Source organism: Mustela erminea, chromosome 20 (genome assembly GCF_009829155.1).
Source record: "Mustela erminea isolate mMusErm1 chromosome 20, mMusErm1.Pri, whole genome shotgun sequence".
NCBI lineage: Eukaryota > Metazoa > Chordata > Mammalia > Carnivora > Mustelidae > Mustela > Mustela erminea.
Window position 1 is genome coordinate 22,379,771 of NC_045633.1, and position 27,403 is coordinate 22,407,173.

General features: G+C 61.1%; 3 protein-coding genes, 2 long non-coding RNA genes and 1 other non-coding gene across 14 annotated transcripts in view; 4 read left to right on the top strand and 2 right to left on the bottom strand.

Annotated features, from left to right (window-relative positions):
• Positions 1 to 10,405, bottom strand: part of TRAF7 (TNF receptor associated factor 7) — a 17,239-nt gene extending 6,834 nt beyond the window's left edge. Inside the window, exons 1-5 of one of the 4 annotated variants that reach the window (XM_032327304.1) lie at positions 10,235 to 10,404; positions 4,347 to 4,472; positions 3,231 to 3,347; positions 2,951 to 3,008; positions 1,114 to 1,205 (exon numbers count right to left, since the gene is read on the bottom strand). In XM_032327304.1, the coding sequence (XP_032183195.1) occupies positions 1,114 to 1,205; positions 2,951 to 3,008; positions 3,231 to 3,311 (231 nt within the window). In that variant the 5' untranslated portion in view covers positions 3,312 to 3,347; positions 4,347 to 4,472; positions 10,235 to 10,404. Of the gene's footprint in view, positions 1 to 1,113; positions 1,206 to 2,950; positions 3,009 to 3,230; positions 3,348 to 4,346; positions 4,473 to 5,281; positions 5,484 to 10,234 lie in introns of those variants that run through there. The other 3 variants (XM_032327305.1, XM_032327306.1, XM_032327303.1) reach the window with 3 other exon arrangements.
• Positions 2,238 to 9,207, top strand: LOC116580704. The gene is made up of 3 exons (XR_004281756.1): positions 2,238 to 2,603; positions 3,770 to 3,896; positions 6,148 to 9,207. It is a non-coding gene; the product is annotated as an uncharacterized LOC116580704 (long non-coding RNA).
• LOC116581457 (serine/arginine repetitive matrix protein 1-like) lies at positions 10,055 to 26,879 on the top strand. Its single transcript, XM_032328633.1, has 7 exons — positions 10,055 to 10,450; positions 10,773 to 10,892; positions 11,114 to 11,195; positions 21,869 to 22,060; positions 25,655 to 25,901; positions 26,264 to 26,312; positions 26,733 to 26,879. The coding sequence occupies exons 1-7, from the start codon at positions 10,055 to 10,057 to the stop codon at positions 26,838 to 26,840; spliced, it is 1,194 nt and encodes a 397-aa protein (XP_032184524.1). The 3' UTR covers positions 26,841 to 26,879.
• LOC116581571 lies at positions 10,931 to 11,013 on the top strand. The gene has a single exon (XR_004282114.1). It is a non-coding gene; the product is annotated as a small nucleolar RNA SNORD60 (small nucleolar RNA).
• On the bottom strand, positions 15,249 to 21,495 carry RAB26 (RAB26, member RAS oncogene family). 6 transcript variants are annotated; one of them, XR_004281754.1, is made up of 8 exons: positions 21,141 to 21,495; positions 19,990 to 20,100; positions 17,335 to 17,376; positions 17,164 to 17,232; positions 16,907 to 16,958; positions 16,527 to 16,592; positions 16,196 to 16,428; positions 16,024 to 16,071 (listed from the first exon to the last, which is right to left on the bottom strand). XR_004281754.1 is itself a non-coding variant. In XM_032327308.1 (4 exons), exons 2-4 carry the CDS (start codon positions 16,866 to 16,868, stop codon positions 15,510 to 15,512), a joined length of 687 nt encoding a protein of 228 aa, XP_032183199.1. In that variant the 5' UTR covers positions 16,869 to 16,958; positions 17,164 to 17,231; the 3' UTR covers positions 15,249 to 15,509. The 6 variants fall into 6 exon arrangements, 5 of the variants coding, with proteins under 5 accessions (XP_032183199.1, XP_032183202.1, XP_032183203.1 ...); XM_032327308.1 differs by lacking the exons at positions 16,024 to 16,071; positions 17,335 to 17,376; positions 19,990 to 20,100; positions 21,141 to 21,495 and adding an exon at positions 15,249 to 15,621 and having other exon boundaries at positions 16,527 to 16,958; positions 17,164 to 17,231; XM_032327311.1 differs by lacking the exons at positions 16,024 to 16,071; positions 17,164 to 17,232; positions 17,335 to 17,376; positions 19,990 to 20,100; positions 21,141 to 21,495 and adding an exon at positions 15,249 to 15,621 and having other exon boundaries at positions 16,196 to 16,272; positions 16,372 to 16,428; positions 16,527 to 17,045.
• Positions 15,615 to 18,395, top strand: LOC116580703. Its single transcript, XR_004281755.1, has 3 exons — positions 15,615 to 15,852; positions 17,554 to 17,623; positions 17,925 to 18,395. It is a non-coding gene; the product is annotated as an uncharacterized LOC116580703 (long non-coding RNA).
• Positions 26,880 to 27,403: the final 524 nt, after the last annotated feature.

Consider the following 27,403-nt stretch of genomic DNA (forward strand, 5'->3'; position numbering starts at 1 on the left):
AAACCCCCTCCCCGCCAGCCACAGGTGAGTCGGACGTCATGCACACGGAGGCAGGCAGAACCAGAGGGAGATGTATCTGCTTCGTGCTTTGAGAAGGCCTCGTGTGCTGCCTAGCACACAGCACTTTCAAATAATTAAAAGCTCTGGTTTTGCTCATGTTAAATTGGAAATAAGGCCTGGCAGCCCAGCAGGTGAAGACTTGGGGTCCAAGGGGCTGGGAGGGAAGGAGAACCAGCTGGAGTCGGTCAGGCAGACACTGGTGAGGTCCCACCAAGGGAAAGGAGAAAGCAAGACCAGGGACAGGTGAGTGGCGGAAGGGCCTGAACCAGCCCTGGGCCCAGGGCAGGTCCTCCCCTCCCTCAGTGGGCCCAGGGCTCCGACAGGCAGAGAACAGCCGTGGTGACCCTTGCCACATGGTCTGGGCACTAACAGCAAGCCCAATGCTTCCCCGACTCCCTTCCTCACCCTGGCTCTCCCATAGGCTTCCCATGCCCCACTCGGGCTGCCCACCCTCCAGTCACCTACTTGGGCCTCCTACCTCCACTAGGCAGCCCACCCACTCATTCTACACTCAACAGTAGAGGCAGCTTTAAACACGAAAACCTGGGGCGCCTGGGTGGCTCAGTGAGTTAAGCCACTGCCTTCGGCTCAGGTCATGATCTCAGGGTCCTGGGATCGAGCCCCGCATCGGACTCTCTGCTCAGCAGGGAGCCTGCTTCCTCCGCTCTCTCTCTGCCTGCCTCTCTGCCTGCTTGTGGTCTCTCTCTGTCAAATAAATAAATAAAATCTTTAAAAAAATAAAATAAAATAAACACGAAAACCTGATCTCGTGACAACTTTCCGTGGCTCCCAGGGCTCCAGCCTGTGGGCCCTGCACAATCTGGCCTAGTTGCCCTCTCTGGCCTCTTGTCCCACGCTGGCCAGCCGTGGGTGCTGAGGCCTTAGGGTGTCCGGACACACCAGCCCTCAGCCTCCCCAGCCTACTGTACCCAACAGACCTTAGCTCGGGGACTGCCTCCTAGCTGAGCCTTCCCCTTCAGCTACTCCTGGGACTTGGCCGTTGAGAAGGACAACAAAGCAGGAGGCTGTGGGGAGAGGTGGTCACAGACCTACCATGCTGTCCTCCTCATCCCGCGGGGAGTAGGCGAGGCTGCTAGAGGAGGACGGCGTCCGGCGGTGCTGTTTGTACGTGCTGGTCCCATCAGCTGTCAAGAAAAGAGGGTGGGGATGCAACGGGTGTTGGCCGCGGGAGCACGCACAGCCCATTGTGGTGGGAGGTGGGCCCCCTGGACAGATGGGCCCAGCAGGGGTTGGGGGTGCTGAACCCAACATGGAGCTAGTCCTCTCCAGGAGGTCTCCTTGCCTCCACGCACTTCCACCGTCTCCTCCTTGACCTGAGGGCCACTGGGCTGGGGCTGGGCTGGTGGGCAGCACTGTCCCCAGCAGGGGGCTATGTAGGGCAAGGTCAAGAGCGTGAGCTGGCCCGAGTCCCTAGCTAAGAGCCCCAGGAGCCCAAGAAGGGAGCAGCCCCCAAGACTCAGATCCCTGGGCAGGCTGAACAGAGGGTGGGGGGCTCTTCTCTCTGCCTGTGCCAGCTCCTGCACCCAGCCCAATCCTGGGGTCACCCTGCACCCGGCGGAGGCACGAGGCCAGCACCTGAGTGATCATACCCATGGCCACTTGCTGGGAGCTTGGATATGGTCTGCTTTGGCGCTCGAGGAAACCCTGCTGGGGGCGGATGGCTCTGAGAGCCTCACGAAGGGGAAAACGGAGGGACAGAGAGGTCTGAGGCCCCTTGGCCGGTGTGTGGTGGGGACAGGGAGACAGCCCACTGTTGGGGTCCACGGAGCTTCCATCTGTTCCCCTGGCCAGAACCTGGAACCAGCCTCGGGCCTTCTCAGAGCACTCCGTCGAAGGTATTGGTGAGGGGTCCATGTGGGAGCCCGAAAACCTTCCTCACAGGCCCTGCAGGCACCAGCCTCAGGTCCCAGCCAGACCCAGACATCATAGGCAGCCCCAAAGACTTGGGGTCATGGTTCAGGCTTTGAGCAGCAGCTGTGTGACTAGGCCTCAGTTTCCCTATCTGTAACGTGAGGGGGCCAGGTGAAGCCACTATTCAAGCCCAGCTCTGACCCATCTCCTCCACAGGGGGACTGGATGGTGGGGCAAGAGCCTGGGAGCTGGGGATGCCAGGCCAGGGAACTGGGCTGCTTCTGAAAAGGGCTGAGGCGTTCAGGAGAGCCCCTTGGGTGGTGGCATGAGAGAGGACATTCACTTCTTTTTTCCAGAAGAGAACACTGAAGCAGAAAAGGCACTTTTAGAGCGTCTGGCTGGGTCACCCGTGGCAAAGGAGCTGGTGTGAGCACAGGCACCCCCGTGCTGGAGTGAAGCCCCAGAAAGCTGAGACTCCAGCGACAGAGCGAGGAGTAGCACACGGAACCGGCAGAAGGACACACACTGTCTGAAGTCTGCCCGGCCCCACCAGAAGGGGCCACACCCCCCCACCCCATTCCACCACCCCCCCTCCGGGGACTCGGGAACGTTAGCTCCTGAGGACCTTGAACACAGCCTGGCAGTGGGACCTGGCTGCAGAAAGGACCCCCGTGAGTACTTGTCACCCACCCGTGCCCCCTGTGCTCCCCAGCCCTGGCCTTTTGGGGGGCTGCTAGAAGCCTGGGGCGGGGATGACCTGGGGCTCACTAGAACAAGGGAAGGATGGGTGGGGGTGCTAGGGAAGTCTGGGCAGCCCCTCCCCAAATAGGGAACAGAGAAGGCCCTGGGGAAGGGGCGGGGATGGCAGTGTGGAGGAGGAGCCAGGAACCGGCCTGCGGACTCCAGCCCACTCCCCAGCATCAGGCCCCCCATTCCGCCCCTGCAGGACCCTGGCTGGCAGGAGTCTGAGGCGCCCAGATTCTGCACAGCCCAGGCAGGCCTGGGTTCGCAGGCTCACCTTTCGTGATGGTGGTGACGGCCGAAAAGGCAGGCCCAAAGGTCGTTTCCATTCTGGTCTGGAGGGAGAATGCAGGAGACTTGGCACCGAGCCCCAGAGAGAACGGGGACGCACACAGGAGTGCGCACGGACAGACTCTCCTGCCGATGTTCCCGTGTGCATGGGCGGTACACAGGGAAACATCACCAATATGCCCGCCCGGCCCTCCCACAGGCCCCCCGGGGGGGGAGGGGACAGCTCTGGAAGCTGGGGGGCCCAGAGCCATGAGGTCTGCTCTTACCGTGGCTGTGGCGTCTGCGGCGGGAAGGTCGGCAGGGCCCCCCGAGAAGCGGTTGTAGCGGGCCTTCTTGCCGGAGCTCATGCTCTAGAGGGATCTAGGGTCCTCTGGCCGCGTCTCCTGGGGGGGGGGGGGCAGGAGGGAGGGGCTTCAGAGATGGTAGCCTCGGGCCCTCTCAGACGCCCTGCTCTGGCTGGTCCACGATGGGCACACTGGCCTCTCCGCCACTAGGCTCGACAGGAGGACAGGAGCCGGCCGAGTGGGCAAAGTCCCTTCCCCTCCCTCCTGCCTGCCCCAGGTGTGCACAGCCCTGAGGAGGCCCTCCTCCTTCCTGGGTGGAGGCAGGCGGTGGCAGGTACTTCACCTTCCTTCAAGGCCTAACCCTGTAGAAAAGCCACCAGCTCCGCCCCAGAGGTGGAGAGCCCTCAAGGTGCTCTGTCGGGCCCTCTGGGTCAGAGGGTGAGTGTCCGGCGGCCATGGCTGGTTGGTGGTGTGGCACACAGGGTGGGATCAAGCCCCATGACCCTTTCTTGTCAGGGTAGGTGCGATCGGCCCAGAAAGCCCCAGTCTGCTGTGTGGAAGGACAGCGGCCATGCCCCAAGAGCCTGTCAGCGACGCACCTGGGGCCCGGCACTCCGCCTCACCACACAGGTCAAGCAGGAGCAGGAGGTGAGAGCCCTGACTCCTGAGCTTGGGTAGGCCCCCTACTCTGGAAACAGGGGCTACCCTCTGATGCCCCAGCTCAGGACTTGGGCTGAGATGGCAGGGAGAAGGCACAGGGGGACTCCTCCTGGCCTCTGAGAACTGCCCCCCCAACAACACACACATACACCCGCAGAGGGGCCTGCCTGGGCCCCCGGAGCACTAGCTGCTAGAGCCACCTAGAATGCGGGTCGGCTAGGGAAAGCTGCTCCTTCGCGGGGGCAGTGCCCACCTCCACAGGACCCCTCCCAGTGTCAGGGTCTCCTGCTGTGGCCCCCAGTCAGCTGTAGCCACCCCAGCTTCGAGGCAGGCACCCCCCGGAGGAGGAGTGCCACACACCAGGCACCCAAGTGCTCTCTACCCTGGGAGACCAGCGAGCAGCACACCCCCTTGCCACACCAGAGGTTCGTCACCCACCACCCAGCTCGGCAGTAGGAACCGGACTCAGCAGGTCCCGATAAGGTCAGCTGGTCTTGCTCCTGTGGAGTGGGAGGGGTGTGGCAGGCTGGGCCCACGCTGCGGTTCGATGCTGAGCCTCCCGCCCTGTGGGAGCAGGCAAGAGACACACTCTGTGCCTACCCAGTATATGTAAAGCCCGTGGCTGGCTCCAGCACCTTTTCTGCTGGGCCGCAGGGCCCAGCCCAGCTCCCTGACATACACACGCCAGAGCCACTCAGTGGCCCTCCAAGTCCACGGGGGAGGGGCTGGCCCTCTAGCCTTGCGTCCCCACACTGTGCTCCGGAGCTCTCTGTTGCTGCCTGCCCTGCCCCCACTGCCTCCTCTCTCTCCCGCCTGCCCCTTCAGGTGTCACCTGCGATGCCAGCCTCCTGGTCATCTGGACTCAGGCCTCCATGAGATAGCGGTCAGCCAGAGCTGGCCCAGCCAGAAAGCACCAACACCCCCCCACCGCCCCGGGTCATCACAGTGCCCAACGGGGGTCTGGCTAGATAGAGGGACCCAAGAGGTTGGCCGAAGCCTCGCCCTCCTACCCACCACGCCCCCTGCTAGGAGGGATTCAGGGGACTTGGCTGTGTGTCCCAGACCAGGCTGTCCAGTGGCTTGTCCTCTTGGGGGCAGTGGGGAGAAGCAAGGTTCCTGGGAGTGGGCGGTATCAGGCCCTTGGATGGACGTGGGAATATGGCCTGTCCATATGCCCCACCTCCAGTGGCCCTGCTGTCTCCAAGCTAAGCAGGAAATCACGGGGGCCACCGTGGCTGGGGTAAGGTCCAGACAGCTTGGAGGAGCGCTGGGACTCATCTCTCGGGAAGCCCGAGGTCTGCTCCAGCCTCAGCACCACGGGGCGTCCTGAGAGGAGGGGGGTGCTCACAGGGAGGCGGCCGGCCCACGCTGACCTGGATTTCACAGCCCATCTGCCCCCTCTGCTGCACGCTCCCGAGGCCCAGAGGCAGCAGCTGGGAGCACCCACGGTCCCAGGCAGCCGGGGACCCCAGCAGGGACTCCCCCATGGGACCGCGGCTAGGCCACCAGCCCCTGTGGGGCCTGCATGCCCGTCGCTGTGGTCTGAGAGAGCGGGCGTCTGGCGCTCCCTTGCTCCAAAGTGAAGTAAACAGAAAGGCATGCAGGGCCACATGCAAATCGGCTGGAAAGTCCCCTGACAGCCAGCAGCGGCCCTGGCCGCAGACACAGGGCAGGACGTACAGGCCTGGCTCAGGCGCAAAGCTGAGCGAGGAAAGAGGGAGGGAGCCGCTTTCCCGTTTACATGGGTTGGCATACGGTCCCAGCCGGGGACCCCAGGTGGGCGGGACCCCGGCTGCAGGCCACGGCCCTCTGCAAATGTGTGCCTCTGACCGCAAGGATCAGATCCTACAACCGTGGGATTGAGCAAGATGCCTGAGCTTCCGGCCCTGCTCCCCAGGGTCTGCATTTTGCAAGAGCCTTCCCTTGGCATCATCCAGCTCTGTAAGCCCAAAGCCCGGAGACACAACAGCACAGCTCCTCACCCCCCTGGCCGGGCCCAGCAGTGCTTTGGGGTGTGCCCAGCCCCCTGGGGGATAGGCCTCCTCACCACTCCCCATCAGCCCCCCGCCAGCAGGCGGACAGGGTGCTGTCAACTAGAGAACCGGACTGGCCCAACCTGGGAAAAGCTGTGGGCTCGGCCTGCCAGGCACAGCTGGGGTGGGAGGAGGGTGAGATAGGCTGTCCACTCCCCACAGCTGTCCTGCCCTCCCCAGTGGAGTCCCCACTCTGCCTGTTCCAGGTGCCTCAGCAGAGCCCAGGGGAGGGACCCGAGGATTCCATCTCTTAAAATCCGAAGACCCCAGGTCCTGCTGGAGATGGGTCTGCCCACGTCAGGTAAGGCTGGTGGGACAGGTAAGGCTCAGTGCTCATGGGCGCTGAGGGTCAGTGCAGAATCAGCGTCCCTGCAGCCTCTTGATTGAGCCCACTGTCAAGGCTCAGGGATCTTTGTCCACCCACGTCCACGTCCACGTCCAAAGGGCTTCTGGGGCCCTGCGGTGCGCTCCCTGCCCGACAAGGAACTAGAGATGCACCTATCATGCCCCGGCCCCTGGACTTCCCCACCCCAGATCCTCCTTGGGAAGGCCCTTCCACCAGCCCGCTTCTCTGGGCAGGCCAGCTCCCTGGGGAACCCCTCTCCAGCCCATCCCCTGGACAGAAGCCAATGGCATCGCCTGAGTCCTTACCCTTGGGAATGTGGGAACCAGGCCCCCCAGTTTGGTCCGTGCAGCTGGCAGCCAATGGAGGGGGCAGTGCATGCTGTCAGTGAGGGAATGGGGGGAGGGTGGCCACAAGCAGGTCCCACTGGGACCAAGCCCCACCTCGAGCCCCCCCACACGGCCCCAGGCAGTGGGTGTGGTGGGCTCTCCTGAACAGCCCTGCTGAGCCAGCCAGGGGGTAGGCGCACCCCAAAAACCCCCTCAGGCCACACAGTTGGTGGTGACTGCTCCAGGGGGAACACTGGGGGCTCAGGACACCTCAGCCCTGCCTGGCACGGCACCGTGGGTGGCCAGCTGGACTACAGCCAGAGCTCCAGGGCCAGTCCCTTGTATCACCCACGGACCACCCAGCCCCTGGGTGAGCTCCTGCCTGGGCCCCTGGGCCCAAGCCCAAGCTGGGCTGCCAAATCCTATAGAAACAGGCCGGGTTGCCATAGCAAAGCCCCATACGCTTCCCCAGCTGTTCCCGGATGTCCCCTTAGCGTGGCTTTTCCATCCCAAACAGGCAGGGTGTGATGTCAGGGATCCCCTCGGCATCTCCGCAGGCCCATTTGAGGCCTCTCCGGCCTCCCTTCCCTCCCAGTAGGCAGCCTGGGCCTCTGCCCTCACCCACCATCCCAGCCTCTGTACCCACTGTCCTAATCCACAGTGGCCTCAAGGTTGCCGGACTGGACAGCTCCTGGGTCCTCAGCCCTCCACCTCGCCTCTCACCTTGCCTACCCCGGTCCAGCCTCTCCGGCACCCACAGGCCCTTCTGTGGGAGGGAGAGCATCCCTCCTTTAACCCCCAACTCAGCCAGGGGACTCCCTTTGCCTCCCCACCCGCTCCCTGGTGCCAGACTCATCTTCTGTGCTTTCTCTCCCATACAGAGAGGCCTCTGCATGGGGGAAGTCCCCTCTGTACGACTCCTGGAGAAAGGGGCTGGCCAGGTCCAGAGCAGGGAGAGAGCATTCTCGGAAAGGGTGGTTTTGGTCCTATCGCAGCACCTGGCTGTGGGGGCCACTAGTCCCTCACACCACGCAGCCCAAGACATGCTTCCCATCTGTGCCCCTGCAGACAAAGTTGGGCCAGACCCTGAGTTGGAGGGAGGGTGTGGGCAGGTAAAAGTGGCCCCCATAACCAGGTGCATTCCTCTCACCATCCCCCCGCCCCTGGCCACGAGTCTAAACCTGTGGGGACCAGTCCTGGGCCTCTGCCGGAGAGCCAAGCGGCCAGCAGTGCTTCAGGCCCAGGCTACGGTTCCAGGCCACCCTGACTGTTCCTCACCACGCCCCATGTGGTTTCTGTCTCCCCGCCTTCCTCTTTCTGCTTCCCTGTAGAAGCTGTGGCATGTATACAAAGTCACAGGCCACAGTCTGGCCTGGACACGCACCAGCCACTCCACTGTCCGCCCGGTGCCCTGCCAGCTCATGGTGGGGCACCCCCACTCCTGCGTGGGTGCTCCTGGGCTTGGTTCACCCCCCAACTAGACTCCCAGACAGCAGGCCTCCCCCGCTAGGGATAGTCAAGCGCCAGGTCTGCCAGTGACATTAGCATCAATCCCGAGGGCCCCTTTCTCCCCTTGGTCTGGTCCACCTGATTCCATGCTCCTCCAGGAGCAAGCAAATGCCTCTGCGAAGGGGCAAGAGCAGAGCACAGAGGACGCCGGGGGCATCTGTTGGAAGTGGAGGGCTTGGCAGGCCCCTCTACAGTAGCACCTCCTGCATAAGCCAGCCCCAAATCGAGGAGCCCACCGTGCACTGAAGCCAGCCCCAGGCCAAGACGAGCTGCGGGGGAGGGGGCAGCCAAACCACTGCACCCAGGCTGCCGGGGGCCACCCAGCCAGTATGGGCCCTTACACCCCACCTCTCCCACTTCCCAAGTTGTGCGCTCCCAGTCCTGCGGCCTGGTTCACACCCACGGCAGCCCAGTCCCCAGGCTGGAGAGGGGGTGTGTGCGGACGGCCAAATGTGAGTCTGACCCTGGAGCTACGGGACCTGGGAGGAGAGACAGACAGAGGCTCCGGGAGTACCAGTAAGCCCCATGCAACCTACCAGAGGCACTTTTCTAGGGTTTCTTGTCCCAGCTAGGTCAATGCTTCAGACTCTGACCTGCTGCACCCGTTTCCAGAGATATTGTCACACACAGCTGCAGTGGGGGTTACTCGGAAGGAGGACCTCTCCCCCTTCTCAGCCGGTTACCTCTCTCATCCAGGCCGCCCATACCCCATTCCCTTCAGCGGGCGTTTCTGACGTCTGGGGAGTAGGGCAGCAATACCCTATAGGAGCCACGGGACACAGGGACTGGGGATTCCATGGAGAAACGTGAATGCCCAGAGCAGCTCAAGTAGGGATCTACGACAGAGAGGTAGTGTCTGCTACACAGGCCTTCAAGGAGGGTGTGTGGGAAGGGAGAGGCTCAAACAGAAGGAATGAGGAAGAGAAGCCACATGCTTGGCAAAGGCCAGGGGGTGAGCAGCCCCAAGGAGAGGGACCCTGTGCGTGTGTGGGGAGGGGTCTGTGAGATGGAGAGAAGGGCGGACAGATGGTTTGGGCAGCCTGGAGCTCTAAGCAAGGGAGGCAGCAAAGTAAAGGGTGTGTTGGGGGGGGAATCTCCAACCCTATTCTCCACCCCTCTCTTTCCAAAGCAGGGTGGGATCCAGCAGAACTGCAGACTCAGCCCCAGCTCGATGTGCAAGTGGATCAAGATATCGAGAGCCAGACCCAGTGAGCGGTGGGAGCCTCCTCTCCCAGCCCACTCTCCTCTACATGCCCTCCAGCCTCCTCACTCTCCGGCTTCCCCACTGAACCCCAGTTCTTCCTCCACACACAACCAGGGACTCTTTACTAGACTTCGGCCTGCTGCTGGATCTCCTGCGTACAAACCCCTGCACCCGCATCCCAGCCTGGAATCCGGGACTCGCCTCTCACCCCTGCCAGCACTCACTGGCGCACCAAGCCCTTTCTAACCCCGGGGTCCCTTGCACATCTTGCTGCTTCGGCCAGGCGTGCTCTTCCAGCAACTTCGCAAGCCAGGCTGCTTGCTGGAGGCACCTCCCCCTCAACAAGCCACTCAGGAGCGCCCAGCACTCCCCCTCGGCGTCCTGCTCCTTTAAAAGCGCCCATCGCAAGTCCCTCGGGCTCCTGTGGGTACTGTCCATCGCTCCCCGCTCCGGATCCTCGGGTCTCGAGCGGGGTTGGGGGGGAAGACTCTGTCCCCCAGGAGACGTTGGGCAATGTCTGGAAGCGTTTCGGGTGGTCACGAAGGGGGTGGGGGAGGTGACCCTGTCTAGTGGGTGGAGAGCAGGAAGGCAGCTCAACATCCACCAGAGCTCCGCGGAGAAGGCTCGGCGCGAAGTGTCAACAGCGGCCGGACTGAGCAAAGCCGCCGCAGAGGAAGCGCTCACGAGAACCGGGTCCCGGCGGCGCTCCCCGGACGCAGGAAGCGGGAATGAGGGAGGAAGGGGAGAACGGAGCGACCGAGCGGCCGAGCGAACGACAGACCGACGCGCAGACCCCGGCCCACGTCAGCCCCGCCCCCCCAGGCCCGATCCCTCCGCGGACCCCGGCGCGCCCACCGCGCGGCCCCGAGGCGCGAGCCCCAGGCCGGGCGCGCCGCGCGGACACTCACCTGCCCGCGGCCGCCCGGGAGCGGCAGCGCCACCCTCCCGCTTCATCGTGCTCCCGGGGCCGCCAGCCGGGAAAGGGACGGGAGGCGCGAGCCGAAGGCGCTCGTGCGCTGCGCCCGCCGGGACTTGTAGTTCTAGGGTTCTCAATGCCCGGCGAGCTGCATCACGCGCCGCTCCTCAGAAACTACGACTTCCGGCGGCTCCGACGTCGCAGGGAGGTATTGGCAGCTTTAGAATCACTCTATGTTGCAGGTCGGAGTCTGACTGGCTGTTTGTGGCTGTCGCTCACGATGATGTTTGATGGCCCGTTGCAAAAGGGGGAAGTTTCGCGCGTCGGGCCGGGGAGGCCCGGAGCGTATCAGCGGTGAGGGGGGGGCGGTACTTCCGTCAGGATGGCCCAATCACAGTGGTGGGCCCTTTCTATAAAAGCCTGAGCCACGCGCTGCGCCGTTCTTTCGGATCGACTGAAGGTGGGGTGGCTTTCTTTCTGTGGGCAGGCGCGCTGACCCCCGCGTGGGTGTGAGGGGTCGCGCAGGCTAGCAGTCCGGCCTGACGCCCTTCCGCCTCGGCGCCGTTCGCGTCTTTTGCCTCCTGCTTCCCCGCTCGTCACCCCCCACCGACCCGGGAAGTCGGAGCCTCCAGACCTCCGCTTCCCCGCAGGTAAGGCTGGGCGGGGCCCGCTCCCCTGCGCGGCGTGGAGCCTGTGATGAGCTGCCGTACTTCTGACACCTCGTATGACAACTGCGCTCGCAGTCTGATTATCCGCGCGCTACTGAGGCTTCGGGGTGCGCCGCGCGTGCTGGCGGGGGTGGGTGCGACGCTGCCTCGTCCGGGGCGGGGAGGGGGCCTCTGCTCACGGTGCGGCGCTGTGTGCCTTCCAGGGCGGCGGGGGAGCCGCGGACGCCAGCCTGCTGGTGAGGCGGGAGCCCGGCGCGTCTGGAGCCTGCGCAGGAGAGCCAAGTGGTGAGTCGGGGAGAGCAGGTCGGTCCCCACGGGAGGGACGAGGAGGCCGCGTGCGCGGAAGCAGAGATGTCCGAGCTGCGCCCCTCGTCCGAGGCCCCTGGCGTCAAATAAACGTGGTGTTCTCCGAGACCTGCGAGTGCCGCGTGGTTCTTCGTGGGCGTTCGGTCCCGGGCCGGGAAGGCCACCCGCGGGGGCCCGTCGCTGCCCCCGGTCTGGGGGATCCTAATGCAGGAGGTGCGCCCTGCCTGACGTCGGGCAGTTCCCTGCCGGATGCCTGGAACCCGCCCTGCTCGGCTGTTTCCGCTGGGCCCAGGGGCCGCGGCAGGGGAGGACCTGGTCCTGACGTGGGATCACGGTCGGGCCCAGGGCCCTGGACCCAGAGAGACGCACCCACGGGGATGGGAGGGGGAGCCTGGTGACGCCCCGGACACTTCCGGTGTCACAGGTCCGAGTTCCTAGGGAGGAAACGTGTCAGCGTGTGGAGTGGACCTGTGCGTGGATGCGTGGTCCAGCCCGACCGCCCGCAGGCGAACTGATCCTGAGACTCCAGGGGCGGGCACCCGTGGGTTCCCATAGTTTGCGAAGCCCAAGTGGGCCCGTCTGCGATGCTGCGGTGTGTGGGCGCACTGGAATGGATTCCGATCGTTAGTCAGCACTGACCCCACCACGGCCAAACCTCCCCTAGAGACCCACCCGGTCTCTGAGTCACCGCACACGGGAGCATCACCATGGGATCAGGCCAGAGTATGGTATTTGCGACCATGATCAAACATCTTGAGGAGTTTTCAGGAGAATTCAGTCAAGATGAACCGCAGCAAATTGAGAACCCTATGGGAGTTGGGGTGGCACCCCTTTAATGTCTGGTGGTCTTCGGAAGGGACACTAGATGTCCCAACGGTTTGGCGAGTATGGCGAGTCCTGACGGGAGAACCAGGACAACTAGACTCTACCGCTAGAATGTGATTAACTTGAAATAAGCAGGGACAGGCCAGGGTTTGAGTTGCCTCACCCAAGTGACCCAGCAGAAGCCCCAGCCTCTGCGCATCCTAGCCAGAGATCCCGGAGGTGAACTGATCTCACCCCCAACGTATGCAACCCCAAGGCCGTCTGCACCTGGCCCCCCAGTTCCAGACATTCCACTGCCATCAATCTCCCTACTGTCCCCAGGCCGGGTGCATACGCCTTCCAGATGCTGGTATGAGAGGCACTGGAATCCAAGAGTCATGATGAGAATGGGATGGGATGGAAGGGAGCCTGGCCGTTCTGTGATGTATTACCAGCCTTCCTCTACCACCGATCTCCTCCACTGGAAAGATAACCCCCCACCCTCCTCTGAGAAGCTGCAGGCTGTGGTAGACCTCATGGAGTCCCTCTTCCAGATTCTGGGCCATCTTGGGAGGACTGCTAGCAGTTACCATGCCATGCTTAACAGAGGAAAGGGGAAGGGCACGCACCTGCGGGAGGTCTTGGCCCGGCCGCCTGGGCCAGAGCAGCTGCACCCAAGCAGCGCCCAGCATGGGACTTCACCACAGATTAAGGACAGGCCCGCACCTGCGGATGCCAGGAAGTCCTCTGGGGAATCCAAGCAGGAGCTAAGAAACCCATGAACATGACTAAGGTATTCCCAGTCACCCAAGAACCAGGGAGTCTCCAGGGACAACCATGAGAAACTGAAGCTATTAGATGTGCACTCCATTTGACCCTGAGGCCCAGGAAAGCTGCAAATGGTAAACCCCTCCTTCATGGCTCAGGGTGCCCCAGAGGTGAGGAAAAGCTTGAAACCTAGTGGGTTTCACTGGGACAGATGAACATTACCCAGCTAATAGAGGCTGCGAGTAGGGTCTGCACGAACAGGGAGGTCACAGCTGAAAGGGAAGCTAAAAAGAAAAGTCTGCCTCCCTGCCGTCGTCCTGAGGGAAAAGGACAGTCATGCCCAGGTTTGGCCTGCGTTAACACTCCATAGTGACAATGGGCCTGCATCTCTCAGCATTACCTGGAGACCATGCTGGCTACAGGCCCCAAAATTCCGGGAAAGTGGAGCAAATGAATTGTACCCTCAAGGAGACTTCAGCAAAGTCTGTCAGGAAGCTAAGCTTCCGTGGCCATATCTCCTTCCCCCAGCTCTCCCATGTACTCACTGCATGCCTGGGACACTGGGTTTCCCTTCCTAGTTCTACAGACGGCCTCCCTGATGCCAGGGAGCCTCCCAGGAAACACAGCCCGTTGGAGACAAAGGAGCAGCTTCAGGCCCCGGGGGGCAACATTAATGAGTCACAAAGATACACCATTGAGAGGACCCCAATCTCCTTAGGGTCCCTGGTACCCTTTAGACAGGATGCGGTTGAGTCCAAGATTGGAGGAAACGTCCCCCTCAACCGCAGTGAACAGGGCCCTGCACTGCGGCTCTAGCCACTCCTGCCTTCAAGGTCTCGGGTGTCCCCCGTGAGTTCACTACTTGGGAGGAAAAAAAAAGCTCATGCAGATGAGTGGCAACCAGTGTAAAGTCCAGCCAGAGCCTGTGGGCCCACTCCAGCTTCGCCTTTGACGGGTCCCCACTGAGATGGACATCGGCTCACATGGTCCCTAGCGCTGGTCGGCGTCTTAGGAGTCGGACTGTACACTGTTGCCCCTTCTGAGTAGACTTTCTCCCAGAGACTTGCCAGTGGTGTTGCTTATTGCGTTGCCTTTGAATGTGTTGCCACATTTTCCTGCTTAAAGTCTTCCTCACCCTCACCTCCCTCCCCTTACCCTGGGAATCTCAGTGCTCCTGCATCAAGTCAGACAGATGGGGCACTGGGTTCAGTGCTCACACGCCTGCCACGCGCTGCCTACAGAATAAGGCCCCGTCTGCATAAATCACGGGAGGAAATGCCGGATGGAACAGTAACCGGCACCTGGCGGGACTTGTAGTTTAGAGGTGATGCGGGTGCCACAGTTCACTGGACCTGTCCAACCCACTGTGGGCAGTCAGATGGAGGAGTTCGAGAGGAAGACAAAGGCTAAACAGACCTTGAGGGCACTCTTCCTCCATCCTCCTCATCACTGTTAGTCCCCACATCCTAAATACCCTCAGAGTTCATAGAAAATACCAGGTGGACCACTGCCTACGTATTAGCTTTGCAAGGCTACCAACCCAGAGCAGATGGAGATGATGCCCTCTAAGCTAAGTGTTTAAAGGAGCATCAAAGGGGGCATATCATAAGGAAAACTTGTGAGATGGCCGACTGGGCCAGCAGGGGAATCCCAGTCCCTGCCCCACTCGCCACACCCACCAAAGTGCCATGTACACGGAACTAGCGATGTACGAATTACTCCCCTTGCGTGTGCTTGGGCTCAGACCTTTGGAGATCACTTTCCTCTGAGCCTGCCGCTGTCTCAAGTAAACCTCCTATCCCCCAAGGTCTCTGAGTGCCACTTGGTTCTTCGGTTGAGTGATCCAGTCTGGGTTCCACAACAGGAGCACCAGCTCGTCTCCCAGCAGTCTTGGGACAGAGCCAAGGGAGAAGGATGGTCATACCATGACTCCCCCTCTGTTGGAACTGCCTTCTCCATATTTCCCTATAAGGCCAGAAATACTGGGGGCTTTTTTGGACCCTGCTTTCAGTAGGTCAGGAACTCTTTTTAATTCTTCACTAACAGGCCATGGAGCTCTGTTTTCTATTCCGCTGGGTCTTTGAAGGGCGAGGGGAGTGGACATGAACCACTTAGGCTCTCCCATGCTCCCTAGAGACCATTGGGGTTCCAAGCAACCTAGTTACGGGCGGGGTGCCACTCTCTCAGTGTTAAAGATGATCAGTACTTTGTTTTTTATTTTTAAGAGTTTATTTGTTTATTTGACAGAGATCACAGTAGACAGAGAGGCAGGCAGAGAGAGAGAGGGAAGCAGGCTCCCTGCTGAGCAGAAAGCCCGATGCGGGACTCGATTCCAGGACCCTGAGATCATGGCCTGAGCCGAAGGCAGCGGCTTAACCCACTGAGCCACCCAGGCGCCCCGATGATCTGTACTTTGCCGAGGGGTCTAAAGGGGGATTTTCAGCAGAAGAGAGACACAGGCCAGAAAACACAACTTTATTCACTAGAACTGAAAACAAAGCTTATTAATCTGAAGATAGACTTGAAGATTTGAGTACATGAAGCGCACTACCAGCCCCTGGCTTGACTTCACCACGCAAGGTCTCGGTGAGGCTGGCAGTTCTAGTTTCTCTGACTTTCTGTGATTTCCCACATGCTGTTCATCTATTACAAAGCCCCAACCTTGGCATTCTCCAAGGTAGCAAGAAAGGAGGTCTGTGTTGACGTTGGAACCAGAGTCTCCTAGTGTGTGAGCTGGAAGCAGGTGTCTCTGGTCCTTGGGGCACAAATGCATGGTATGGTTTGCAGTGCAGCCCTCGGCCCAGGCACGGGCAGGAGTCCTGGCTTTCCCTGCCTGGACAGTGTGTGCAACCAAAGACAAGGCTTTCTCTAGGGGTTAGGCACTGGGGCCCGGCCTCAAGACTGGGCGTGTCCAGGAGGGGGCAGCAGAGGGACCTGCACTGGCTGCTCCCTCCTGTACCCAAGACCCTTGCTTTTCCTTCAGGGCCCTCAGGCAGCAGCAGGTGAAGGGAGGTGCAGATCCACTGGCTCCTTACAGCCTCTTGGGCCTGAGCCTCTGGGAAAGGTAAGACTCCGTCTTGGAGTCCCAGGAACGGATATCCGAGGATTGAGTGCGGGATGATTGAATTGGGGGGCGGGGGCTATGGAATCTCCATCCAGCCTTTCAGGGCCCTCCCAAGTTCAGGGTATGCAGCAGGAGGCGCTTCGGCCCTCCCTCTTGACATAGTCGTGCAGCCGGAAGCGGGGCTCACTGGGGGCCTTCATGGAGCGCTGCTTCAACTCCCTGTGGGGCGGGAGTGACCATGGGACAGAATGGCTTCTACCCCAGCAAGGAGAACAGACCTCAGGTGTGGGGGGGTTCTTCCTGGTCCAGGAAGCAAACTAGGGCTTAGCAGACTAGGACTTACTTTGCAATGGCAGTGAAGGCCAAGTCCACGTTGAGGCCTGTCTTGGCACTGGTCTCCATGAAGGGCAGCCCATACTCCTGCAAACAGGTGCTGCCAGCCAGGTGGCAGCCTGGTGGGGACAGCCCGAGCCCTGGACCCCAGGGACACCGCTGGCCACCCACCCTGCCCTGGCTCACCTTGGCCAGCTTCTCCCCATCCTCCCTCTTGACCGCACGCTCCTGGGCAGAGTCCACCTGGCACGGGGGTCTTGGTGAGAACCGGCCCTGGGCTTGCCCATCCCTCACCCCCCCAACAAGAGCCAGGGTGGAGGAAGGTGGGCCCGGGCGCTCACCTTGTTCCCCAGCAGCATAAGCACCACATCATGCTGGGCGTACTCCTGGGTCTCGGTCAGCCAGGCCTGGGGGGCAAGCTGAGGCCAGCTGGAGCCTGGCACTCCTGCGTGCCCCTTGCCCCTCCAGGCCACACTGCACAAAGCACCTGTTGGGCTCTGGCCGACGGGAGGGGCCCAGAAATAGTGGTCCCCGTGCCAGGCTGAGGCATCGCCGACAAGTACCTTTGACAGAGCTAGAAGGTCCCCAGACCCCGTTTGGCTCTCAGGCACCCCGAGCCGCCAGAGGGGCCACTTCTCCCTGTCAGTAGGGTGCTCAGCCCTCTGGGACCCTAATGCCGACATGGCCTGTTCCGACCACCACAAGGGGGGAAAACACTGACCTGGATATTGTCAAGGAGGCCTTGTTGGTGACATCATAGAGCAGCAGCAGTGCTGGGGGCAGAGGGCCCGGTGAGAACACCACCAGGGCCCACAGCACCTTCCTGTCACCCACACCCTCGGGCATCGCAGCCTCCACACTGCCTGCCGTGCACGCTCCCAGGGCACCTTCCTCTGAGCAGAGGCCAGGGCAGCAGGGCACCCGGGGGGCCGCAGCCTCCTGTTTCCTGGGGCTGGCGCCCATGCCCACCAGCTCACCCATGGGCGTCGCGGGTAGTAGGCGTGGGTGACGCTGCGGAACCGCTCCTGGCCTGCCTGTGTCCCAGATCTGCAGTGACAGGCACAGCCCACGAGTCAGGGCTGCCAGCCCCTGTCCCTCACCCACCCCCGACCCTTCCACTCACCCCCCCTGCCCCCGGCCGCCTCTCACCTGCAGCTTCACCTTCATGCCATCCACATCCAGAACTTTGTTCTGAAAGACAGCCAGCCAGCTCCGCTGAGCCCCGCAGCTAGAGACGGGTGCTGCCCCTGCTGGGGGGCTCTGAGGGTGCAGTGGGGGTGGGCCGCAGTGCCAGGCCAGGACTTAGCCTGAGATCGAGCAGCCCCTGGCATGCCCCCGAAAATTCATTCTTATCCGTCTGCCCCTCAGCTGGCTGGTTCTATCCCCGATGCCCACCTCCTGGTTCTCGTCTGGCCACTTCGCCTCCCTGAACCTGCAGGTAAACTTGCACCTTGAACGCATATCCTGGGATTCCCCCCAGCTCTCCCCGCCCCCGTGCCTGGTGATTTCTAGGCCCCTCTCCCACTCAGCTGGCCCTCCTGATGGACTTGGAGGTGGCTGCCCCCCGCAGCCGGCCCTGTCCCGTCCCGGGCCACGTGTGTGCTTTCTCTGCCCACCTCAGAGGCCTGGCACACGGCCCCTGCCGCTCCACCGCCCTCAATGATGCAGCCCAGTCAGTCGTGGTTTGACTCCACGACTGACTGGGCTGACCCTCCCCCTCCTCCCCTGCCCTGCCACAGCACCTCTCCGGACCAGCCCTGCTGCCTCACCTCCTCCTGGCGCCTAGCCCTAGTCTGCTTCCCCGCACCTCCTTGCAGCTTCAGGCTCACCACGTGCATCTGTCCCCGTACCCTGGCAGCCTGCCAATGCCTGCCCGCAGGCCCGGAGGCCCTGCCCCAACCCTCTGAGGGGCCATCAGCTGCTCACAGCTCTACACGTGATGCTGCTTCTGCTCAGAGAGCCACCCACACGACTTAGGTGAAGTCATCCTGGTATAACCCAGGCCCATTACTAACATTCTGTGCCTCAGTCTCTCCATCCACAAATGGGGATAACCAGGGTGCCCATCCCAGTGGTTTTCTGAGCTACTGTGTGCAAAGTACTGAGGACTGGCCCAGAGCGAGAGCTAAATATTTGCTCAAATTTAAAAGGACTCCCTTTCCTGGGGCACCTGGGTGGCTCAGTGGGTTAGGCCTCTGCCTTCGGCTCAGGTCATGATCTCAGGGTCCTGGATCAAGCCCCGCATCGGGCTCTCTGCTCAGCGGGAGCCTGCTTCTCCCTCTCTCTGCTTGCCTCTGCCTACCTGTGATCTTCTCTCTCTCTGTGTCAAATAAAAAATAAATAAATAAAAATAATAAAATAAAATAAAAGACTCCCTTCCTGCTGGGACAACAGCTGCCACAGGACAGGACCTAGCTACAGTAACCACAGAGCCCAGAATCTGTTCCGGTACACGGTAGGTGCACATTGAGTGTTTGCTGGCTAGTAATGGTCCCCCAGCAGGCCCTCGAAGTTCAGAACTACTGGCAGGGAGTGGCCCAATCCCATGGTTACCATCTGCTGGGTGGGGCTGGGGCCTGCCAACCACTGGCTGAGGGCCTGGTGGCCTCTGGCCCTGGCAGGTGGGACCACACCGCCTCCCTCTTCCCTGAGCTCCTGCTGTCAGGGTGCTTCTGGGTCTCCCAGGAACCAGTGGCAAAGCCATCTGCCAGGCAGAGAGGAGGCTGCGGAGGACACCCCGCCCTCACTGGCACCCTTGAACTGGGGTGTGAACCAAGCGGCCTCACCTCCCTCACCACCTGCCCCAGAACCAAGAGGGAGGTGAGAAGGGGGAAGTTGGGGCCAAAACAGGCTAAGGACCACGTGTCCAGAGCCTACACTGTCCCTTTCTGGCACTTGAATCCTTGTTTCATCTCAGAAGACTTGCGGGGAACTGCACCCCCAAGCAGGGTAACTAATGGCTCCCCAGACTGGAGGGAGCCCCCTTTTCCGTTCCCAGAATGGGCCTCCCTCCCAGCCTTCCGCCAACTGGGTCTAATTAAAGGGTGAGAAAAATGCAAATTTGGGATTTGTCTAGAACACACCAGCACCTTGGCAAGACGCTCAGACTTTAGACTGGTGGGTAGAGGGGGCTCGGCTGCTCTGGCTCTCGTCATTCCCTACTGGCCCCACAGGCTGTTAGGGTGTCAGGGGCATGTGGGGAGCCCTGAAACGCAGGGGCACTCCCCCCTGCCCAGAGACACACCCCTCCTGCTGGGAGCAATGTGGGAGGGGACTCTGGCAGAGGGGAACAGCCAGGTGGGACCATTTCCTGTGAGCTTCCTTGCCCAAGGGTAGGGACCCCCCAACCCCCAGCTCCAAGAGGGGGCATGTGCCCCACAGCCACTTCTCTCTTCGGTCCTTGGCAGGCTGCCTGGCCTCTGTGTACAGTGGGGCGGTGATGTTTTTCTCCCAAGGGAACATGGGCTTGAGTTCCCTCTGATGGCCACCCCCTGGGGCACCCAGCCCACCCACCCTGAGGCACAGAATACAGCCCCAGGCACAGGGAGTGCAACCCTCTGCTTCAGTCACATGTCACCCTCACCCGTCTCCAGGACCCTTAGGGTATCCAGAGTTGGAGCATTTTGGTAGTTAAGGCATCTCACCTCAACCACCTTGACCCTGAGCGTCCCAACCAGGATGTACCCCAGGGCTAAGGGAGAACGCTACCCAGGTGTATTGTGAGAACTTAATGACGGTGCAGGGGGGTGGGGCAGGGCATGGCTGGGTCAGCTCAGTGCTGAGGACATCAGCCTCCATTCTCACCCGGAAGTCGATGCCCACAGTGGAGATGAAGGTCCCCGCCAGGAATGCCCCATCCTTGAAGCGCACGAGCAGGCAGGTCTTCCCCACACCTGAGTCCCCCACCAGCATGACCTGGGGCAGTAGGATGATCAGAGGTGTTAGGACCAGAGGGGACCAAGTTGCTGGCCCACCCAGAGAGGTGTCTGGTCTTTCCTGAGCTGGCCTGGTCAGGAGTAGACGAACTATCCCAGGCCTGCAAGGAGGAGGCCTGGGGGAGACAGGGCGGCTATGGTCCCAGCTTCCACCTCCAGAAGGTTCGGTCCCCTTTCGCTTGAACAGTAGTCTGTCTCAATTAGTGGGGAGTGGGGGTGGCTGCTTCCATCCAGGGCCCTACCTAACCCCACCCCCAGACCCTAGACACCCAAGCTTGATCTGGAAGGGGAGCTTTGGGTGCTTGGTAGGGAGTGGAGTCTGGAGGTTGGTGCCTGGAGACCTTTGGAGAGGCCTCTGGGGGTAGAGACCAGGGGGCTTCTTCTAATCTCGTAAGATTCTGGAGGAATTTGCCACATGAGGTCAGATCTTGGCCTGAGAAGGCCCAGGTCGGGTGTGGGGACCAAGACCAAGAGGGAGCAATCAGGCCTCCCCCTCATCCACCCCTCCCCCAGCCTGCTGTCAAAGGCTCCAAAACCTGAAGACAGTGGGGACAACCCCGTCGCAGGCTTCTGCCTAGGTCTGAAGGAGGCCCCAGTGTTCCCCACCCCACTGGCAAACCTCTTCTTAGTCTCCCCTTTCCCCCCAAAAAGAGGAGACCCACAGACCCTGGGGGTGAGGGAAGGCAGCATATGGGAAATGGTGAAACTGGGGCTCGGGTTGGTTCCGGGGCCATTAGGGAATGGGGAGGGAGTGCCTGCCAGGTTCGGGACCCCTTGTCCGACCCTGCCAGCTGGGGCGTTAGGGGGCAGGCCATGCCAGCTGTTCGGTATCTGAAATCCGGGTCTGACAGCTGTGTGTGTATGCCGTGCGCGGTATCAGCCGTGCCAGCTACAGGGTGCCGCTCGGGCGGGCTCCCTGCCCAGGGTCCGCGGAGCCCTTCATACCCTCTCCGACCCCTCCCCGCTGGGCTCAGTCCGAGCGCCACCTGCTGCACTCGCGTGGGGTGGGGGCCGGCTCACCTTGAAGGCGACGTCGTAGAAGTCGCCCCCGCCAAGCGAGGGCCGGCCGGGCTGCGGGGGCCCGTTGGGCCGCGCCTGGGGGACAGGTCGCGCAGTCCCAGGGCGCGCGGGCCGGGACCCATTGGCGGCCGGCAGCGCGGAGGCAGCGGGCGCGCTGGCCCCCTTGGTCTTGGGGGTCTTCTTCCTGGACATGGCGGGCGGGCACTCAGGGAGCTCCCGCTGCAGCCGCCGCGCTCCGGGCAGCCCAGCTCCCCGCGCTCACGGAGCGCGACGCGGACCCAAACCCGTCCCGCGGCAGCGGTGGCCGCGGCATCCCCGGCACCCAGCTCCCCGCCGCCCCGCCCCCGCGCCCCACAGCCCGCAGCCACTTAGGCCCGGCCTCCCGCCGCCGCCGCCAATGGCCGCGTTGGGGCGGGAGCATGCAAATGAGCCGGCCGCCCGGGGGCGGGGTCACAAGGACCCCGCACTGCCCTAGGTGTGCCGGGTGGGCGCGCCTCTGCCGGGTGCGGGCAGCTCCTACCCTGCCCTCGGGCCCCGCGACCCCGCTCCGTGGCCACCTCCGTGGGGCGCTGGGCCTGTCGCTTCCTTGCGCTCTGTACACCACTCCTCCCTCACGAGATGGCCTCTGGGCCTGGGACCGGGTGGGTGGAGGAGAGTGCCCCGAGACTGGGGCGCTGAGGCAGTGGGACTGCGTGGGGCGGACACCTTGGATTTCTGTCTCTTCTCAGCCAGAGATGCCAGCTGGCCCGCTGTGTCCCCACTTCTCCCCTTGGGGCAGGCAAACAAACCCCGGGCTCTCGGAGCACTCCCGGCTCAGCTGACAGCTGGTTATGGGCAGCAGGACAAGCTGGCGCTTGAGAGCGGCAGGGCGCTCTCCCCCGCAGCTTCTGCCCGCTGGGCTGAAGCCCCAGGATCCTTGGGTAAGAGGAAATCCGAGTTACAGGAGCAGCAAGCGCTGAGTGGCCCTTACCCCGGGGCTCTGCCCCCGGGGGTCTGGGAGGAGAAGGAGGTAGGAGGCCCCAGGAGGCGGCTAGCTCCTTGGCCTTCTGGTGCCAGGTTGTGGCCCCAAGGAGGCCAAGTGCTGACTGTCCCACCCCATGCTGGTCCCTGGCAGACCAGTCTCCAGAACCTGACACCTCCCCTGAACTATCTGTTTCCACCCAGGATTCTCTGGGCTTGGAGAATAAGGCTGAGATGATCCTGGGACCCCAAAAGTAGTGAGCCAACATGGGGCTTGCGGGCAGCGAGTGTAGGCAGAAGGGCAGTGGTTCTGGGATCAGCCTCTGCTCTATACTCCTGTGGCAGCTGGAGGGATGGCCTGGCTGTCCCCCAGGATGTGACAGCTGTCACATGGCCCCTAGCCCATTCAGAGCCCAATAATGATAATGGACAGAAGCTGCCTCTAGGGCTCTGAGGTCTGGGAGAACACAGCCAGGGATGACCCAGGGGGTTCTGGCGGGGCCCTGCATGGGAGAGGCTGCGGGAAGCTGCCTTTTATTGTGTGTCAGCCACAAGTCGTCCTCAAAACTATCCTGTGAGGTGGGTGGTGCCAGGATCCCCAGTGACTGGGTGGGAAAACTGAGGCCCAGAGGAGGGAAGAGAGCTGTCCAAGGTCACCAGACTGGAAGGTGACAGAGCCAGGATTTGTGCCTGGGAACTCCGGATCCAGAGAACAACCCTGGCGGCATTGGCCCAGGACTCGGGAAACCCATCCCTCAAGGCCTTGTCAGAGCTGGGGGGCAAACCTGGCGAAGCCCTCTGAGAGCCCCTGGGTCTCCTTTCTTGTCTCACTCCTCAGGACCCCCCACTTCTTCCAGGCCAATGTCCATATGTGTGGGTCGAGGGGTTTGGGGTGGAGGGTCAGCTCCCACTGCTGGGGCCCTGGGGATAGCAGGTGTCCGACACTCCATGAGGCCAATTTCAGGGTGGCTGGCCCAGGCTCTCAGCCCATGCCCACTGACCCCTGGGTCCCAGGCAAGAGGTTTCCTATCTCCTCCTGTCAGCTGTTGCCCAAGGGAAACCAGAAGGGAGTTTGGGTGCCCTAGGGGTGGGGGCTGTAGGTAAGGCAGCTGAGTTGAGGGTGAGGGCTAGTGCTAATGGGGTAACCAGGAAGAGAGAGTGGGGAGCCAGGAGGGGAGGAAGGCTGAAAGCAGCCGAAGAGAACTACTTGACCTTGAAACATTTAAAATTAGAAGAATATATGTAAAAACCCAGGTCTCTGATTTCTTTCAAAGGGAGAGAGTTGTGCTCGCTTCGGCAGCACATATACTAAAGGGAGAGAGTTCAAGGACCCCAGATCATGCATTCTTTGTGCTTCTCTTGCCTTCCAGCCATCCTCCTAATCTTTGATCATTATGTCCCTTGGTTCCTCCATTTGCCATCTGTCTCACTCTCTGGAATGGAAGTTCTCTGGGTACAGGAAGCAGCTTGTCTTGGTCACTGCCATATCCCTGGCAGCTGGCTGCAGGCCTCGATTAACTTACTAAATTGGTGAAAGAAATATGAGTTAGAAACGGGCCCCACTTCAGGACACATCATTGCTAACAAGGATAAGGCAGCCTGCATCGCAGTGTACAGTGAGGCAAGCCTAGAATAATCAAGTAGCTCGAGCAGGGCTCTGTTGGGGAGGGACATTTGATCTGGGCTTTGAAGCCTGAGCAGGAGTCCAACAGGAGAGGAGACAGAGAGTCTTGCTAGGTGGGGGGAGTGAACACATGCAGGGTCAGAGCGCCAGTAGGCAGGCATTCAGAGGAGCAGAGGCCAAAGTGTGGTCCAGTTGCTTGGAGGAAATCCAGCTGGTAACGCAGGAGGGGGCTAGGTTCTAAAGTGAACTTGAATGTTTAGCCTAGGAGCTTGGAAACTGTTCAGCGAGAAGTAGGGAGCCATGCCTGGTTTCTGAGCAAAGCAGCATAGGACACTGCTACAGGCATACAGGGGGCGAGAGGAGGGGGGCGCGGTGCAGCCTGTAGACAGGGAGATGCATTGGAGTGGCTGGCAGTAAACCCGGGGGGAGGGAACAGGGGCAGAGGAGACCTCCCAGAAATACAGAATCTGCAGGCCTGATGGTGAGGCAAGAAGAGAGCCCCTGGGGCAGAGGCGGTGGAGCGCTGAGGCACGGGGCAGAGGCAAGTTCTTTGGCCTCCGGTCAGGCAGGAAGGCCTCTGTCCCAGCCTCTGGCTCTGGGATTGCTCTGACCAATACACAGGGCAGAAGTGACCCCATGTCCGTTTCCAGACCCAGACCCTACAGCCGGGCAGCCCCTATTTCCTGTGTCCTGAAACACTCGTTCTTGGAGCCCGGCGGCCACGCTGTGAGACAGCCCAGGCGGCCTCGTGAAGAATCCCAGAGGGAGAGGAGCCCACTTGCCACCCAGGAAGTCGTCCGGCGATGGGTGCTCTGGTCCTGGGGTTCCATGCTGACCAGAAACAGCTGTCCCCACTGAGCCCAGCCCAGATGGCAGATTCAGGAGCATTGGGAGATTTTTTTGTTTTTACACAGCAAGAGATAACTAGACCAGGCTGCCCGCAAGGGGGAGGAAAAGGGCCAGTTTGGTGGGAAAGTTCAGGAGCATGGCCTTGGCTGGACCTGGGCTGCCCAGATTGCCGGGCTGAGCTAGAGTGCAGCGTAGGGGAGGGATGCCCGTCACCCTCAACCCTCCTGGCATAGGGCTGACTCTGTTGGACAGACCAAGGTCTCCATGTCCCCATGTCTCCGCAGAGAGCTGGAGCAACCCTGCAGCTGTTCCTGCCTCACGGGGGATCCTCACCCTTGCACTCTCTGGTGGTGCCCGTGCCAGGTGCCTTCACAGACTGGGGTCCCCAGCTCTCACATGCCCTCTGACTTGCCCTCCTAGGGGTTTGGCCCCTCGGTCCTGGAGTGCCCAGACACAACAGCTCTCTAGGATCTGTGGCCTGAGGCAGTCTGTCTCTGGAGCCCCCTTTCCAAGTGGGTCAAGTCAGGCAGGCTGGGGCAGGGATCAGAGTTCTTGACCTGTCGGGCCCTGCTTGGAGCCCCCTCCCCCAGGCAGGTAGCCTTCCCTGGCTCCTCCCACCCCCTGTTCTTGCCCCCACCCACTTGGCCACGGACATTGGCTCCCCCTGATTGGGGAGGAGGGTGCAGCCCGGCCTCAGCCCCAGCCTTTGGGCCTCCTGACAGCGCCCAGCCTCCCTGCTCTGCCTCCGTGGAGCCCCGAATGCGGAGGTCTGTGACTGAGCAGGACTGGGGCTGGGCTGGACTCCAGGTGTCTGTTCCGAAGGGGAGAGTGGCCAAGATAAGCCCTGTGACCCCAGAGCACCTCCAGTAAGTCAGTCCTTGGGAAGTTAGCTGTCTGCGATCTCAGGGGAGGGACCCTGGCGGGGAAGGGTGCCCACAGGCAGGAACCGCAGCTGGATCCCTGGCGTGCTGAGGGACCCCGGGAATGTGGTGTCTCTGGACCCCTCCCCTCTCCCTGAAACGAGGGGGCGGGAGGAGCTGATCTCTGAGGTCCCTTCCAGCTCCAGCACCTTCTGTTCTAGGAAATCCACGTGAACGTTGCTATAGAGACGGCAGAGAGGAGCCGCAGCAGCTCGGAATTGGACCTCTACCCAGAAGAGAGAGGAAAGAGTCACCCCAGGAAACAGCTGACGTCAGGGGTGTGTTCGCCCCTCTCCCACGCCAGGTGCCTAGGGGCCACGCTGAGTGTCCTGCTCCCTCCAGGACACACCCCACACCCCACCTGCCGTGGGCTCACCTTTGTGACCCTGAGGCCCTCCTGGGCAAGTGGTAAGGGGTGGGCGTCCGCCCCGCCTCTGTGGGACAGGAACTGTTGGGTGCGGGCTGGGCAGTGGGCTGTTCCCTTGGCGGTGTGCCCGCAGGATCTGCCCTCGGGCTTTCCTTCCCACTGCAGCTCGGGGACTCACACCTGAGTGCTCTGGGTGGTGTCAGGATGCAAAACATGCGTGCCCTGGAGCCCAGTGCGGGGCGGAGGCGGGCAGGGAGCTGATCGGATCCAGACTCTGCAGCAAGGCAAGAGGTGGGCGTGCGAGACCTCGGGCAGGAGGAGAGCAGAGCAGCCCCGGAGCTCCTGACTGCCCTCTGGGGGCAAGGGCTCTGCTTGCATCCGCTGTTCTTGTTTTCTTGATTAGGAAAGGCCCGCGTGATTTGGGGCAGGGGAGCCTGTCAGCAACACAAAAGGTAAAGGCAAGAATCAAAGTTCTTGTTCCCCCCAGACCCTGTGCCCCGGTGGTTACCATTAGGAGGTTTGGTGGGGGAGGTGGGTGTCTGGGTCTCCCGTAGCTGCCGAAACAAATAATCTAGGCAAACACCGTGCCCGGCAAAACAGCCCGGCCGTGTTATCCTACACTCGGGAGGCCACAGGGTGCAGTGAGGCTTCTGGAGCTAAAGCAAGCAGGCTTCTTTCTGGGGAGAACCCTTGCCTCTTCAGCTTCTGGTGGTCTCCAGCTTGTTTAGACCTGCACATTATATTATACTAAATTCATTGCTTTATGCATGAATATGCATTAAATATATGGAGATGTGACCGTGTCCCCTAAGAATATATATAAAATCACAATTATCTGATCTTTGCACATTTGATAAAATTTTCCTCCCCAGAACAGATCTGGAGAGAGTGTCTTTTCCTGGCGTGGCTCCTACGTTTTCAACTGCTTCCTTCATGATTGGTCTACTTGGGCTTTTTATTTCTGCTGGAATCAGTTTTAATAGTTTGTCTTGTTCTACTGTCTAAATATCAAAAGTTTACAAACAATTGTATGTCATTTTCCTTTGTAATTTTAAAAAATATTTTATTTATTTGTTTGCCAGAGAGAGAGTGAGAGTGAGAGAGAAAGTACAGGCAGGGGGAGCAGCCCGCAGAGGGAGAAGCAGGCTTCTGGCTGAGCAGGGACCCCGAAGTGGGGCTCGATCCCAGGACTTGGGATCATGACCCGAGCCGGAGGCAGAGGCTTAACCAACTGAGCCCCCCAGGCATCCCTCTTTTGTAATTTTTAACTCTATTTCTGGGAATAAACCTATGTTCTTAATTGTAATGGTCTGCATTTTATTTTTCTCTCTCAGTGACATTTGCCAGCAGGTTCTTTTAGAAAGTCTTTTGGGTTTTTTGTTGATGTTGTTTGTTTTTTTTCAACACAGGGCTTGAATTCAGGACCCTGAGGTTGAAACCTGAGCTGAGATAAAGAGTCAGACGCTTAGTGGACTGGGCCACCCAGGTGCCCCATAATCTTAGTAGCCTTAAATATTAAAAATAGCTCTTGATTTTATTAATT

Bases quoted from the DNA above. Each gene is read 5' to 3' on its own strand.
- RAB26 (XM_032327308.1), bottom strand. From the start codon at position 16,868: ATGTCGGCATTAGGGTCCCAGAGGGCTGAGCACCCTACTGACAGGGAG. The intron at 16,429-16,526 runs GTGAGCGCCCGG...CCCCCGTGCCAG, and splicing joins TTATGCTGCTGGGGAACAAG to GTGGACTCTGCCCAGGAGCG. The intron at 15,622-16,195 runs GTAAGTCCTAGT...CACACTGTCCAG, and splicing joins GCCTTCACTGCCATTGCAAA to GCAGGGAAAGCCAGGACTCC.
- LOC116581457 (XM_032328633.1), top strand. From the start codon at position 10,055: ATGAGGGAGGAAGGGGAGAACGGAGCGACCGAGCGGCCGAGCGAACGA. The intron at 11,196-21,868 runs GTGAGTCGGGGA...GTCTCTTCTCAG, and splicing joins CTGCGCAGGAGAGCCAAGTG to CCAGAGATGCCAGCTGGCCC. The intron at 26,313-26,732 runs GTAAAGGCAAGA...TTTCCTCCCCAG, and splicing joins GCCTGTCAGCAACACAAAAG to AACAGATCTGGAGAGAGTGT.